This window comes from Vipera ursinii (assembly GCF_947247035.1).
Source record: "Vipera ursinii genome assembly, chromosome: 7".
Taxonomy (NCBI): domain Eukaryota; kingdom Metazoa; phylum Chordata; class Lepidosauria; order Squamata; family Viperidae; genus Vipera; species Vipera ursinii.
Genome location: NC_139521.1, coordinates 33,642,070 through 33,659,115, shown reverse-complemented (window position 1 = coordinate 33,659,115; position 17,046 = coordinate 33,642,070). Strand labels below are relative to the sequence as shown.

The 17,046-nt window shown below is 39.0% G+C and overlaps 1 protein-coding gene across 3 annotated transcripts in view; it reads right to left on the bottom strand.

The window, feature by feature from the left end:
- SNX25 (sorting nexin 25) overlaps positions 1–14,732 on the bottom strand; it is a 63,687-nt gene extending 48,955 nt beyond the window's left edge. For all 3 annotated transcript variants that reach the window (XM_083368090.1, XM_083368091.1, XM_083368092.1), the window contains exons 1-3: positions 14,005–14,732; positions 9,693–9,777; positions 5,753–5,969 (exon numbers count right to left, since the gene is read on the bottom strand). In XM_083368090.1, the coding sequence (XP_083224216.1) occupies positions 5,753–5,969; positions 9,693–9,777; positions 14,005–14,532 (830 nt within the window). In that variant the 5' untranslated portion in view covers positions 14,533–14,732. The remainder of the gene's footprint in view (positions 1–5,752; positions 5,970–9,692; positions 9,778–14,004) is intronic.
- Positions 14,733–17,046: the final 2,314 nt, after the last annotated feature.

Sequence of the window (17,046 nt, the reverse complement as noted above, 5' to 3'; positions counted from 1 at the left end):
AGTTGCGGACAAAACTTTATCCTTTTCTTGAATATCTTTTGCATGTTCCACCAAATTTTAATCCAAAAAGCTTTAACCTTTTTACAGGTCCACCATATATGAAAATACGTTGCATCGTCACCGCCACACCTCCAACATTTGGGCTGGCAGTTCGGATACATGCTTGCTAATTTTTTAGGATCTAAGTGCCACCTTTTATTTTATAAAAGTTCTCTCTTAAGTTTTGAGCCTGCGTAAATTTTACATTTCTCACCCAAATCTTTTCCCAAGTATCCATTGTAATGACTTCTTGAAAATTCTGAGCCCACTTTATCATACAGTCTTTAACAAGTTCTGTCTCTGAATCAATTTCTATCAATGCAAGATATATCCTTTTAATATGTGCTTGACCTTGATCTCTAATTTGCTTTACCAGATTTTCATCAATCATTGAAAAACCAATTTTCTGGTCTTCCTTCCACCTGGCCTGTAATTGCCCATACTGAAACCAGGTTTGTACAATCTTTTCTTCTCTTAAAATATTATATGGCTTTAATTGCCATACATTCCTTTCCAAACTTAAAATTTCCTTATATGTAGTCACATCATGTTTAAACCCAACACTTATATTTTCTATTGCGTGTTTCGGTATTGCCCATATAGGTATCTTATAATTTAACTTGTGTCTATACTTTTTCCAAACTCGCAACAGAGCATGCCTTAAAATATGTACCTTCAACACATTATCCACCTTCTTATCATACAATAAATATGCATGCCAACCAAATAACAAATCATGGCCTTCAAGATTTAGTAATCTCACTTGTGTTAAATTAAACCAATCACTTATCGCTGACAAAGCAGCAGCTTCATAATATAGAAAAGCTGAACTTTCCAATTTCTTTGTACTACAGTACATTAATTTTGTGCAATTCAGTAACAGTGAAATTTATTAAATTTATTCAAAGCTTTTACTTATGTGGATTTAATACTTAGACATTTACCATTAAACCTCTATCTTAAATTATTCAGTAACTTAAAACATTCTTACATTCAAAACCTGGCTTGATTGTGATACACTGTTGTTGTTGTTGTTGTTTTTAAAAAATGTCTATTAGTTAGGCAAGTACCACAGTAATGGTAAGCATTACAGTGCTTCCAGACATATTTGTTTTGTTTTACTTTTAGGCATTAAGTGACTAGCAAATTACAGATATGTAGTATCTGCTTATGAGCTCCACCTTAATCTTTCAAATACATTTCCCAAAGAGATGTATGCAAGAAAGAAATTGCATACAATGCCTATGAATTTACTGGGAGGTATACAGGGCCAACAACTGCTCCAACAAAATCCTACGCTGTGCCATCCCTTAAATATGGTCAAAGGCACAAAGGAAAGGAAAGGGGAGAGGAATTTCTCTATGAACTTCTCACATAACCTGTATTCTCCACTATGATAGAGATAAAAGAAAGAAAAGGATAGGAGGTTAAGAGTGGCATTGCCAGAAGAAATGGACTATGCTGCCTTCCAGCTCTTGGATAATCTTAAGAGATGTTTTCACATTAGCTAATTATATCTCCCAAATCCCAAGTATAATCAGTGAAAAAACACAGAGAAGAAGACATACAGTTCTACATGCTATATCCATCTACAGAACCAGTAAACATCCAAGTTATTTTCAAACAAAATTATCACAAAATTGTCAGTGGGTTTAGTTTTATTTTTACAAGAGAAATAAGAACAATAATGTTTACATCAAATCTTCCGTATCATGCAAAAAAAAGATCAAAGTACTGTGATATTCAGCCCTTATACATTGAAAAAGTTTTAAAGAGGGGATTTGCAAATCATTTAAACAATAAGAATATACAAAGAATTAATTTAAGTTGAACAGTTCAATCTTTTAAAAACTCTCACTTTTGCTGTGATTAAAAATAAAATATAATAATAAGGCACTATTGTTTAAAACAAAAATGAAGCATAGTCGAGCAGGACAGACTAACTATTCCACTTTGATGGGGGAAAAATCGAATTAAAGAGAAAAACAGCCCACAAGTTTATTTAATAGATCATTAATTTCTGAAGGGGGTAGTTTCATATACTCAGTAACAAATTACATTATCTCATTTAAATTTTGATTAATATACTATTGTATATAGTTTTCCATGTGCCCATGTGTTATTTCCGGCTTTTATAATCTGCAAATCCTAAGAAAGTAACATTCCATCAATCTTGAAGTGCTAGCATATGTTGTTGTTGTTGTTGTTTGCATAGTCAGTCACATGTTTAGACTGGAATTGTCATTTTAGTCCATCTATCAAGTCCTTCCCAAGGACCTAGGGTAGGTAGATTTTGTTTGATGGTGTTGAAAGATATCATTCCAGGATGTAAACTGTTCTAAATTAATCTTCCGACAGTGTATAACTGGAGATCCCAGATGTTTTGGGATTGTACTTGACAATAAATATTCTAGCTGAATAAGCCATCATATTATTTTATTTCTTTTCTCAAAGAAAGTTTTCTTACATACATTTCTTATGAGAAAACCACAATTTTATTTTTTTCGTAGTTTCAAACTACATTTTATTACATTTTAATATAAAATTTATTAAGTAATATTTCTATTTTTATGGACATAATGGATGGTTTTAATTTGTTTTTTTATAAAAAGCCATCAATTTTCAGAACAACCTGTAATATCAATGTGAGATCTATTTAGCAGACATCCAGACTACCAACCAGTAAAATATTTCCAATGTAAGTCTGCATGCAGAGGGCAACTATATAAAAATATCTTGGATTGGATTGTGTTAAAAACTGGAAACTTTTTTACAGTGCTAAGTACCAAAAGACATAGCAGTAAAATATTTCACAACCCTGACTCATCTTCACTATACCTTAGTTTCAAAAAACAAATACTGAGTGTCTCTGGGAACCAAGATGTACACTTATGATACAGAAAAAAAAATCAGTTTACATTGATTTGTCACTATGAAACTCAAAGACGGTGTACTTTCTTTTTCACAGCACTATATATTAATAACTGGTCCAGGAAAGCAAAAAAAAAAAAAACAAACCTTTTCAAGGGAACTTGGGTTTGTTTTATTTAAGCATTTTATCAGTTTAATTCCATCCTTAAATAAAGATGTGTCTTTGAAGTTATCTTGATACTTCTTTACCTTGACAGATCTCTTGTGATCCCTAACAGGCATGACTTGAAACTGAGAGGTGGTTTCCACAACAATAAATCTAAAATTTTCCTTGGCTTTTCTATTAGGGCACATAACTTCATAGCTTTATCTGCATATCTCAGATACCTAAGTTTTAAAAATTGCTAAACTAAAAGATGTTTGATTAGGAATTTATGGATAAGATTTAATTTAGGCTAGCAACTGTAAAGAATGTGCAGTAAAATGGATGCTCAGTTTGTTAAAGTTAGCTAAAAAAGGTAGACTAGAGAAGATCAATTTTCTACCTATATTTAGAATGTTTTGACAGGCATTAAAGATTTACAGATAAAAATCCTCTCATATTTCCCACATTTGCTACATGCGTTAAAATGAGTGTACTGGAAAAGCTATTAGAGGAAGGCAAAGGATAGAGTACAAACAGTACTTCAACTATCTTTCAATCTATTTCTCAGGTGAATTTGATTTTTCTACACATTTTTAAAGCTGTAAGAATATCAATGGCAATTAAGCAACTTGCATATAATTTGTCACAAGACATGAGAATGTTAAAATCATATAGGTTGTACTGAACATGTAACTAAAATAAACTCATACCTTTAATTACTATCAAGGCCAGAAAAAAAAAATGAGAGTGGGCTGTGGCATAATCATAAATTAGCTTTTTGGAAACAAAGCAGCACTATGCACATCTTTTTAGTAGAAGTCTGTCTTGAGATTTAATGTAGGAATTATTCCACAACTGCTATTTCAATTTACGGAAGAAAGCTAACTTCATCAGAAGAAAGTAATCTATTTACTTGCATCACCTCAGTAAGATTTTAGGCAGAGAAAGATAGATAAACAATCTCTACAATGCATGAACACAAGATGCAGTTTTAGAGCAGTCTCAATTAAGCTTTTACTTAGAATAAATGATTTTTTTTGGCTATGATACTTCCAGAGAATACTAGCCATGTCTTTTAAATCAGGTAAACTAAATAAAGTAAGATTATCAAAATGACTAAAAGCATATATCACCACATTAATTAACATCACTTCTTTCATAATGGCCCTACTTTTCTGCCTAGACCACCTTACTAAATAGGTTATAGCAAAATAAACCCTGCTGCCAATTTTTCTATTATTTCCAGGGCCAAGTCATTTTGTATTCAGCTCTGATAATTTCCCTCCATGTTCTTGTATGTGATGCTGCTTTTTAATCCAATTAATTGGCTTTTTTTCACTTTGTACATTTCCTGGAAAACTCATCAAAATATAAATACAACAAATTGAAAACAACTGGTCTATAATTATCCATTGAGTTTCAATGGCCTTGAAATTCAATTTTCTAATTTTCATACTACAACCATTATTAAATCATGCTAACTTAAAGACTGCTACTCAATTATTAAATCATTTTAAATAAGACAGGAGGAGGAGGAGGAGGAGGAGGAGGGAGTGAAGATGAAGAGAATCCCAAGCTTTTTCGTCTAAGTTCTGAGCATTAGCATCCTTTACTAATACAGTCTCTTGCCACATAAGGTGCAAATGACAGGGAAACTCACTTTTCCATAAACTGCTTTAATGAGAAAGTAGACAATGTCCCTGGATAGGAAACAGAGGATATCAGCACCTTCTTGTAGTAGTAATCCTTTCAACTACTCCAACCAACCATTGCTGTAATGTTCAGCAGAATCAAAAAGGATATCTAAAATTACAACAGAAGATGTCATTGCAGGAGTTCATATAAATCAGTGGTCCCCAATCTTTGTGGGTTGGCGGATCAGCTGGGCAGGAGGGGGGAACTGGGTTGCACGAGTGGCGGGCCAGCGCACACATGTGTGATTGCCTGCCAGCCTGCTGCTTGCACAAGTTGAGCTATGCGTGTGCACGCTCTGGCCAGCCACTGGCGTGGCCCAATTCCAAATAGTAGTAGGCTGCACCAAGAGATTGGGGACCCCTGATATAAATGACCCTGGGAACAGATATCTGAAGATTTTAATCTCTTTGCAAGAATAGAAGGAATGAGTCAGGCACCCATGTCTGAAACTACCTTAATGTATACTTAATGCATACACTTAGTGCCATATATGTGTGTTGGATTTCAAATCTTATAACCCTAGTTAACATGATTATTGGTTAAAAAATGTAAGCATTAATGGCAAAAGTTAATATTTGTTAAGCTTATTTGCCCAACTTTAAAAAAGAGCAAAAACCTGAGTTATCAAACAGAAGAAGTATATTTGGAAAAATAATTAAATACAGATATATGTTCTTGAAATTTATAAAATTCTATAAACAAGCCTAATCATAGCTCTGGCTTTAGTGAAATCCAGAATTTGAATCTCTCTGGAACAATGCTGTACTTGAGCAGACCATCTGTAATTCAGCAGCATGATACTGAGACATAATGTCCAACATTTTGGACCTGCTTGCAGCACCTTTGTCAAGAAGGCATGTCACCACTGATGCTTCCACGAGTACTACCTCAAAGTTGCTTTTGCCATCTCAATACAGTTCAGACACAAGCAAAAAAAAAGTAACCATAACTAACGCACAAATAGAAAAGATACATATGTGTGTTTGTGGGATGTGTTATTACCTGGCATTGGCTGCTTTAAGATCACAGAAATGGTTGAGCACAGCTTTCACTACATCATGGCAAATGACTCTAACTACATCAATGTGACTGAGCCTGTGCCGCAGCTGCTTGGCCGCTTCCCAAAAGTCTTCAGACAGTAGATGATACAGCTGTCCTTCATCTCTACTGAGGTTTCCATACCAAGACAAAATGTAATCTCGGTAGATGTAGTCAAAAACTGCAAGAAAGAAAAAATATCAGGATGAATCCATATTTAACACCTCCCTGACTCTGCCAAGTCAAGTAGGAACTATACCTGAAAAAGCTGCCAACTTTCTTTTTTAACATTTACATTTTCTTCCTTCTCTAAAATAAGAATGGCAATCTTACAACACAAGAAACGCAATCCAAGAAAAAATTACTGGAAATCAACACAGAAAGCTCGTAAGTGGATTTGTTCAGCCAGATATTTGAACGGAAAGTCCAAGAGACTTATCCCAATCTCATGTTAAAAAAACCAAACACCATAATTGTTGGAACAAAGTAGGTCTGTCAAAAATGCATCATAAGCAAAATCAAGTTCTATTCTGGGAAAAAATTATCAAAAATGATCAGCACCTACCTTCAGCCTGACAAATTTATTTCTCAATTTGGCAACCAATGTCTTCTGTTTTGCATATTTAACATAAGGCTCATAAGTATACAAATATCTGCTCCTATAATAGTTGACATCGTGTAGCATTCTACTTTTACCTCACCTATTATACTAGAATTGATTTTGGTTATCAAATTTACAATCATTTGATGAGTTGATTCAAATAATGTATAACCATGCTTTTACACCTTATTTCTATAATTTCCTAGGAACCAGGATCTTCTACTCTGGTTGCTCTTACCTCCCACCATATCCCAATGCCTGAAAATTGGTTTTATAAGGAATGGCTGCACCAATAGCAGGATCCTACAACTGATTCTTTCCTCTCTAGGAATTCAATATTCATGAAGGTTCCAAGTGAACAATATCAAATATTAATGAACCTGTCTAAATCAATGTATTTAACATTTTAAAATAATAATGCATCGTCACTGATTATTCTCACACAGAAAAAACTACTGTATGTTGTTGCTGTTCCTGTTTTTTCTGAATAAATTGCTTCCTACAAAACTTGCATTTTACTCACGGGTTTCATCCCACCAAGGGTAGGTAATGCCTGTTACCTCAAATTTGACTTCCTAAATTAAACCTTCCTCTTGATTCTTTATATCTGCATAAGGACACTGGAATCTATTGGTCATATAACTAACTTAGTCTTTTCTGTATTTACACAATCTATTTTTTTCTTTCACAATCTTAGGATTGGGGATCATTCAATGAAGCTGACTAGAAGGATAGAACAAAAAAAATGGTGTTTTTTTTAAAAAAATTCTAATCAACGCTTGAAATAGATTACTACACGATGAGAAGATGACCACTAACTTGGGTGCGTTTAAGGTGACAATCTATCAAGGTTATTAGCCTTAAAACTCAACGTAATCTCTACCTGGGGCTGCATGTTTCCAAATCATTGCAGGGGGACAATAATGGGAAAGAGGATATATTTCTAATTCCTCCCTGTAATCACTTCAGAAGCATCCAATTAGCTACTGTGAGAAAACAAATGCCAGACTAAATTGGGTCTGGGCACAATCCACTCTCATTTGGTCACTTCAGCAGTATACTGTAGAATTATCAGCTTTGTTGATTTGAATCTTATAATAGAAGCCAGCACAATAGACAATAAGAAAACACACCAAGAACTATTCTGATACTGCCTTTCCCATGTCTTCAGCTGCCAGATACTTGAATGTTACTGTCCAGAAAATTATCTAGTATCTTCCAATTTGGAACAAAAGAGGAACTTTGCTGATAATGTAAGATTGGGAGGCTAACAATGGACAATAAGCAGCGATGGCAAGACTGAAAGCATACAGTGTATCTATAGTGGAAATACAACCAAATTTGAGCAAGAATGACTCCCATATACTGTACACTACATATTATATAGGGCAAATTTAGACAATTGGAGCATGATTTCTAGAAAAAACTAATGAGACCAATCAAAGATATTAGATGAAAAGACTTAAATAGATACTAGCAACAATATATAATGTTCAAAGTATAAATAGATTCTGTTCAGCAACTGGAAAAACAATGAATAGAAAAATGTATTAGTAGAAAAATTGCTCAAAATTATTTTATTCATCTATTTTGTATTTATCCTTGTGCTATTCAACTGTTACTAATGTAAATCTTTTTTTTTCATTATTCCAATAATCTTTTTTTTAAAGTGCACTGTCCAGTAACCAGACAGCTAATTCATAATACACTAGAGAACTTGATCATTTAATTAACAGAGCCAATAGGATTTACGTATTCTATAGTTAGGATAACAATCTGAGGCAGTGAAACACTGGAAGTATTAAACCTCTTCTTGTACTTAGTGCTGCATCCCCCATCTTCCTGGTGTCTTACGCCGTAATCCTAGAATGTATGAGAAGTAGGGTATTTACTGATACTGACACAAATAAAAATGCTGTGGGTCTCCTTCTGGCATTGAGGCTTGAGACAGGATTGTGTATATTCACTCTCTAGAAAGCAGCTGTTAATCTTGTGAATAGCAATGGCATAAAAAGCTAAAGTGTAAAGACTTAGGATTGGGGATCATTCAATGAAGCTGACTAGAAGGATAGAACAAAAAAATTGGGTTTTTTTAAAAAAAATTCTAATCAACTCTTGAAATAGATTACTACACGATGAGAAGATGACCACTAACTTGGATGCGTTTAAGGTGACAATCTATCAAGGTTATTAGCCTTAAAACTCAATGTAATCTCTACCTGGGGCTGCATGTTTCCAAATCATTGCAGGGGGACAATATCTAATCATCCGGTCAAGCGAATGATTAGAGGTCTTGTGGCCAAAACAATCTCAACCTATTCTCAAACTTTAAATGGGTAAGAAGCCCAGCTCGCTGGCATGGAGCTGGACGTGGAATGCGAGATACCTAGTGGGCCACTTTTGGTAAGCAGAACTGGCGCTGCGGGATGAACCGAATGCTGGGTTAAGGCGCCCGATGCAGATGCTCATCAGAGCCCAGAAAAGGTGTTGGTTGATATAGACAGCAGGCCGGTGGCCATGGAGACTTTAGACTTGGTGTAGATGTTGAAGGCATCAGGATAGAACCTGGGAGACTTGAGTTCTAGTCTTAGGTACAAAGCCAGATGGATGACCTTGGGGCAGTCACTCTCCCTCAAGCCTAGGACAGAGGAAGTAGCAAACCACTTCAGAAATTTTGCCAGGAATACTGCAGGGACTTTGTAATAGTGGTTAAAGTTGAAGGCATGGAGGAAAAAAGAATGCTGAAGAGGCAGTATATGTTATTGTTTACAGATGTCAAACATGGAATTTCTTATTCCAGAGCTGCCAAAGTCATCATTATTTGGCAAGGATCATTTTGACATTGTCAAAGCAAGCAAGTGCAATGCATACTCCACCCTGGATACTCTTTTTTCCTAACTTGTAGAAAATGAATACATTTCCCAACTGACAGAGTTATAATATGCATTTTAAGTATACTTGAGGGACCTTTGTATAAATTATGCCAACTCATATTTCTATAATGAGATAGATGTGGACATAAATCAAGTAGCAAAATGTCAGATGCTTTATTATTTCAATATGCAAATGACATAAAGTGATGCAAATGATGCAATTGCATCACTTACATGTTTGTTATGCAAACTGGAATAGAAATTCAGACTAGATTCTACGATACTGAAATCTGGTAAACAGAGGTTTAATTATTTCTGATGAAAATAAAAGATGTTGAAAATACATGTAATTCTTGCTAAATGTTCAAATTTGAGCAAAGAGAAAAATAAGAGTATGAGATATTTCAAAAAGACCTTAGAAGACTCCTACCTTCTTTCAGAGCTTTGTCCATGTTATGAGAAATTACCACTCTCCTTGACTGGACTGGTTCTTGTACATTTCCAGATATGAGGTTCTAAAAGCCAGAAAAAGATACACCCATAATAGACATGGTTGAATACTGCATAGAACAAGAATTGACTAATGCATCCAACACAAACTGTGCTAAGTCTGATATAATGTACAAAGTATTAAGTACAAGTTATCATAATTAAATAAGAAATTTCCTTCCAAGCTAATGTTTATGCAATTTTATATCATAGAATCCATATCTGAATTTGGCTTTTTAAAAACTCAGTAGATTATGTGAACATTAAAACAAAATCAGTTTATATCAGACATGTCAAACACAAGGCCCAGGGGCCAGATCCGGCCCGTGAAATGGTTTCATGCGGCCCGCGAAGCCATCCTGGAAACAGTGAGGGAACGGCCCCCACTGCCTTGGCCCTGGCCCAGAGACCCTCCTTCTGCCAGAGACCCTCAGATCTGTCCCACTCCTGCCCAGGCCCCCATAGGCACCCTTGATGCGAACGATGTAGAGCTGGCCATGCCCACCCAGTAGGCCATATGCACTCTAGCCACGCCCACCCAGTAGGCCATACCCACCCGGCCCCTTGAGGGCAATCGCAATGCTGATGCGGCCCTCAACACCCCTGGTTTATATCCTACCTTCCATATCTGTCCTTCATAAAGTGTCTCTATGAAATATAAACAATTGTAAATAAAATGTGATAATATATAGTACATTTAAATGTTTGAAAATAATGTACACTCCTATACATAACCTAAAAAGGCAAATATCAGTATTTCATAACTGAAACACATAGGATACAGGGATGGTCTCTCTTTTCTTACTTATTACTGTAACATCTATAACTTACTGAATATCTATGGGGACACCATCCCAAAAAGATGGGCTGCTGAATGCCCCTGAGCCTCACCACTACTTTCTCCAGGACAAACACTGCTTCACTGGCCACAGAACAGCTGATTAAGTGAGCCAGACATTCTTTTGCAGCTCACTAGGAAGATTTTTATTTATCTATCAGTGTGGTCCTTTCCCCTCTACACATTGCTCAATCTTGGTCTGCAGATAGATGATTTTTTTTTTAAATTCCATTTATATCCCGCCCTTCTCCGAAGACTCAGGGCGGCTTACAAGCTTAGCAGTAGTATTTGTAGGATTTAAAAGACGAGTTTATTTTCAGAGCACTCATGAACATTTTAAATGTTGTCCCAATGATACACACAAAAATCTTGACATGATAAGATGGACAATTACATAAAAAATAGACAGGATATTTTATGAAAAAGTGAATCTAAAAGAAAACTAAACTTATTGGAAAAGAAAGCAGCCAAAACAACAATTATAAAGGGACACTCAAAAAGTGAGAACTATGCAAAACTATTGTTTTTTAGCTGAGTTTCATTATCACAGCTGAAGCTGTCAGTCCAAGGTTAGAAATCTATAGGCAATCACTTGCCCATCTATCCTATCTGAATGGTTTCTATAGACTAAGAACAAGAAACCTTCATTCTTGAAATCTAGAAGGTAAAAGAAATGTTGCGTCATTGTCCAAAGATAGCAGTTATCAGCAAACTCTCTCACTTAAGAAACCGTTTGCATTACTAAGGCCTAATTAGTTATGTAAATATACAAATCAATAAAAGAATTGTTCAGTATAATGAATAATCTTGCACACAAAAACAGATTCGCCAATGAACAATTGTTAAAGACTCAAGACTAGCAATCACAACATGTTGTAAGTTCATAACTCCTGTCGACTTATATGCAATATTGTTCTATAAGGTGCAGCTGGAATACAAGGATGTTTAAAATATTAATTTCCAATGAGACTGTATTAATAACAGTGTTTTTTAAAATCTTGACAATAACAGCACTCCCTTTCAGAAGATAACACATCCAAGTGAAAAGATTACATTCAACAGATATGGTCACTTATTTGATTCTGCTAATTATGGTCAACACATCCGATATCATAAACATCAGCCATTAAAGGTACAAAAACAACAAACCAAAATGCAAGGAGATCATATTGACAATTATCTGTAGCAAATTATTACATTCTACACCATTATACATAGCAAACATACATACAGCACATCCCACATTAACACAGTAGCACCACAACCTTCTCATTTAATGTACATATTAATTTAGTTAGAAATATGTAAGATAAATGTGTGCATACATATAACACACAAAAGCTGCTTTTCAATTTCAGATGCTAATTGGTATAGAATCAGATTCATTAACAAATTTTTGAGTTTTATATTGGCAGTTTTCCTTCAGATATAATTTCTATATAAAATGTACAAAAAGTTGGCGTGCAACAAAACCACAATCATTCTGATCCTGGGTACATGTAATCAAAACCATAACAAAAAGATTACACATCAAGATGCATAAAGGAAGTAGCAGCATTTAACTGATGAGGGTTTAACTAAGTAGATTTTGTACCTGGCTAGGACTTCGATTAGAGATTTTTAGAGAGCTCTTGAGCTCTAAGCTTTCCCAAAGCTGAAAAATATTCTTAAAAAAAGGCAATGTAAATTCCACAGTTGCCCATGAAGTCACCAAGAATCAACTTCAATTTGAGGAAAAATTAATCTCAAAATAGAATATATGGAATCTGTCTATGGAGATTCTCAGTCATCCAGGTCCTGGTTGTCTCAAAGATGCTTTTTCAAGAGTCGATTGGACTTTTTCTTTGAAGATGTTAAGCTTCTCATCCAAGAAGCTTCTTCAACTCTGACTGGATGGTCGGGAATGGAAGGATTTATATTCCTTGCAGACAGCTGGTCATTTGCATTCTTTTAAAGAGTCATTGAGGTCACTTGGAGATTTATCTGTTTCTTTGGGGCCACCTGAGTAGTATAAATGGGTGTGGAGCCTTCTTGGAACTGCTGAAAGGACTGTGTTGTAGACTAGAGATAGATGTCATATCCCTTCTCCTCTGTTGAAAGAGGGCTGTTCAATTTTGACATAGATGGCCTCTTTGACCCTTCTTTCAAACCAGTGGTCCTCTCTGTCCAAAATGTGGACTTTGCTGTCTTCAAACCTTCCTCTTCAAATTATCCCCACAACAACTACCTTGCTAGCTGTGGGAAATATTGTGAGAAAACTAGCCAGGAATATCCAGCTAACTCCATGGCTAAAAGAGAACTGAAGCTAAGTTTGCTTAATCAAAATCCAACAATCTTAATTGCCATACCCCAGTAGCTTTTTTCCCCAATAACAGTGATAATATATTGTCAAGCAATCCATTTTCACCATAGGAGGTCACAGGCCTGCCCATGGAAGCCTATGTATCACCTTGAAGGAGTGGTTATGAAAAAAACATGCCCACGTTATCAATGTGCTAAAAATTACTACTTCATTGCTTCTTTTTACCATTTGTTCCAGACTGAAGAGCTAAAACAATGCAGAGAGTTCTGCAAGTTTGTAAGTTAGCTTTTATGCAGAGGCACACAGAATCTTTTTTTTAAATTAAAGGTATGCAATTCTCAAGGCTTTTCAATGGGTTTGCAGTGTTTGTTTTTATTTGTGACCCAGCGGTAATCAAACATCTGGTCATGCTAGCAATGTGACCCAAGTTAATCCTGCAGGTAAGTCCTCCTTTAGCAACTGCCTCATTTAGTAACCATTCAGTTATGACACTGATGAAAAATTCACTTTATGATCAGTTCTCAGATTTACAGCCTACATCCATTTATAAAGCAAAGGAAAGCTGAAACAAGATAAGCACAGTTGCAGTTTCACTTAGCAACTGCTTCATTTAACAACCAAATTGCCATCCCAATCGTGGCCCCTAAGCAAGGGCTATGTACCGTGAAGGACTGTGTACCAAAAATACACTGACTTCCCCATCACACCCAGGTGTCAGAAAGCTCCTCAACTTTTCCAAAGTAACATTTTCCCAAAGAGGGGAAATGAAAGTCGCACACCCACCCACTCACCCACATCCCCTCTTCCCATTTTTCCTCGACCCTCTGTAACAGGTACAATAGAGCTTTAATGTCAGGCAACAGTGATTTGTTGAAAGCCCAGAATACCTGAAGGCCTCTAATCCCCAACGACAGGTAGTAGATGGGAGGTCTCAGTTGTTTCATCGATTCAAGGCACTTGGATTCAAAAGAGGGCTGAGCCAAGATGCTTCCCGGCTTAAACTCAGCCCCGTTTCCCCCCAAAAAAAGGGGGGGGAATCACCAGCCTCGAGTCGAAAAGTGTCGAGGCTGAGAAGAAAAACCAACTGAGGTCAGAGAAAAGAGAATCGCTTACCCCGGCAGTTCGCCAGAACGACGCCGCGCTCGCTCTTCCCAGGTAACGGCGTTTCCAAGCGGCGAGGAAACCCGGCGGGGGGCGGAGGCGGCCCCGACTTTGGCTCCTCAAAGCCAGCAGTAAACCGAGTAAGAAGGCGCCGGCAGCACAAACCAGGTACAGGACAAGGCGGAGCAGGAGCCAGGCCACGTACAGCTGTCCGCCGACCTCCTCCTCCTCCTTCTCCGGCGGCGGCTTCTGCTGGCCCAGATGGAAGAGGAGGACGGCCAAGCCCACCATCCCCAGTCCGGTAGCCAGCATGGAGCGGGTCCACAGGATGGGAGCCGCCGCCGCCGCCGCCGCCGCCTCTTCTTCGTCCTCTTCGCCGTCGCTTTCGGCCGCGGCCGGGACGCTGCTACTTTTCTTGCAGGATTCTCCGCGCCCGGGACTTGGGGCTCCAGAGGCGCCAGAGCCGACCGCGGCGCCCGCGGATTCCACCTGCCCGCTGCCCCTGCCAGAGGAGGTGTTAGCGCCAGTATCGGGCAACATGCTGCTCTAGGAGCCGCCGGAAAGCAGCACATCTCCCGCGCCGGGGCCCTCTTCGGAAGGTCTCGGCTCCCCCGTTGAGGGGGATTTTCCTCAACCTCCGGCTCAAGCCCCTGGGCGCGCAGAAGCCGGCGCTGCTCATGCCCGAGAGGAGCGAAGGAAGCGTCCCCGCCTCCTTCCCTCCGCTCCTGACACCAACCACAGAGGCCGGCTCCGTACGACTGACCTCAGAGGCAGCCGAGGCCCCACTGGCTAGGTTTGCAGACGGGGAGGAGCCGGAGGAGGAGGAGGAGGAGGGAGGGCCTGAATGACAGCGCGGCCGGAAACCCAGCCACGTGGGCCGGCTAAGCAAGGCGGAACCAGTCGCCTAAAAGCAGCGAGCGGGACCGCCTTCCTTCCTTCCTTTACTTCCTTTGGCTGATGGTTACATCCATCTTAGCGCTAACCGGGTTTTTTTTTTCTCTGAAACCTTCAACTGACTGTTCTTGGTCGCCGTTTCGATAGTGATTTGCAGGGCTGCTTCTTCGCTACGCGCCTCCAAGTACGAGGGAGGGGGAGGGGTGTCATTGTAATAGGCTATTTTCTACGCTCTTCTGTTGCGCAATCCAGCCTTACGCATTAGTGCAGGGGTCTTCAAACTTGGGCCTTTTATGACTTGTGGACTTCAACTCCCAGGATTCCTCAGGCACGCTCCCAGGCACGCTGGCTGAGGAATTCTGGGAGTTGAAGTCCACAAGTCATAAAAGGCCCAAGTTTGAAGACCCCTGCATTAGTGCAATAATCCTTAGCCCAAGTAGACGTGCAGTTGCAGAATAGCTACCTGCAATGAGACACATGGCTAATACCGGTCCTACCACGCTCCAAGAAATGTTTTTTTTAATGGAGTCCTCGATACTCTCTCAGCTTGTTTGCTTGCCGACGTTTTATTACCAGACTAGGTAACATCTTCGGTTACCTAGTAATTGAGTAATGTTTTCTCAGGTTACGGTTCGCCGTCCAGTGAAACCGACCGGGAAGTAAATACATCTAATGACAGCATCATAACACAGACATCTGCAAATTTGCTCACCTAACGAAGCAACCCATTATTCATTTTGGGGTAGTACACCAAGTAGGTATCATTTAGATTTTCACAACACTATTTACAAACCCTGGTGGCTATATATAGTTCTGGCGCTTAATTTATGAAGAAAAGAATTCTATTTTAGCTGGTGCCAAAGTGTTGAAAGCAGTATTTTTCAAACTTGGCAACTTTTAAGGTGTCTGTGGTCTTCGACTCCCAGAATTCCCTAGCCAGCATTCCGTAGCATAGGGATAGGCGACCTTGGCTCTTTTATGACTCGTGGACTTCAACTCCCAGAATTCCTGAGCCAGCCATGCTGGCTCAGGAATTCTGGGAGTTGAAGTCCACGAGTCATAAAAGAGCCAAGGTCGCCTACCCCTGCCCTAGCATGTTACCAATTTCGAAAAACACCATTTTAAAGTGTTTTAATCCGATCTCTTGAAACGCTTTTAAAGCTGCCTGTTCAGCTGAGCTTAATTTGGGGAAATACCAAGCAATACAATACAATTTGACATTAAGGGGGGGGGGTGGTGTCACATGATTTAGAAAGCCATATATTTACAAAAGTTATTTGCGAAGATTTCTAAGGCTGCGTCAAACATAGGATGCTGGCTCGTTTAGCCGGCGAACCCGCTTTGCCTCAGCTCCAGCGACCAAGAAGACTCCGTGTTTCCCCCTACCGCTTGAAAAGAGAGCCCGGGCGCGCCAACGCGGAGACGGAAATGTTTGTTTCCATCTCTTCTATCCCTCCCTTTCCTGGTTACGCAAACACAGCGCGGGAGGGAGAGTCCGGACTCGCTTGCGGGAGACTGGAGAATTGTGGAGGGAGCGCGCAAAACGCCTTTCTTTTTGCCGGCTGCGGGTTAGTATCCAGCCCATCCCCGGGCACAGCCTTGCTTCGGCCTCGTGGCTAGGTTAGGGGGCCAGTCGCCCCTCCGCGAAAGTGATTCGATGCGGGCGCATCGCCGTTTCGGAATGGAGGGACAGAACATTTAGCGAAGTACCGGAGAAGAGTGGGCGAAATTCCGTCCCTTTGTCCCGAGGGCTGTGCCTCGGGAAATAGCCATCCTGAATGCAGCAAATCTGTTTATCTCTTATGGGTTACTTATCGGAGCTAGCAAGAGTTATATTTTTAATTTATTTGTAAGTTTTTTTTTTACACGTGCAAATTGCAACCAACGTGCTTTATACTCGGACTTAGAACGGATGTGGGGGCCGTCAGGTGTTTTGGTGAAACTGCGGAAGAGGCTGAGGGCTCGGTGAGAATCTGACTTGTTAGTGGCGGGGTTACGACTAATCGTTCCAAATCGACTCGCAAACTTGCCTTTCCGTAAGAAGTCGCAGTTTATCCAGCTAATTGTAAGGACACACTGAGGACAGCTGTCGCGTCGGATGTTTTCTTCGAAGGCGTGTATTTCGGGGCTGCAGAAGATGACTCGATTTTGCAACGTGCT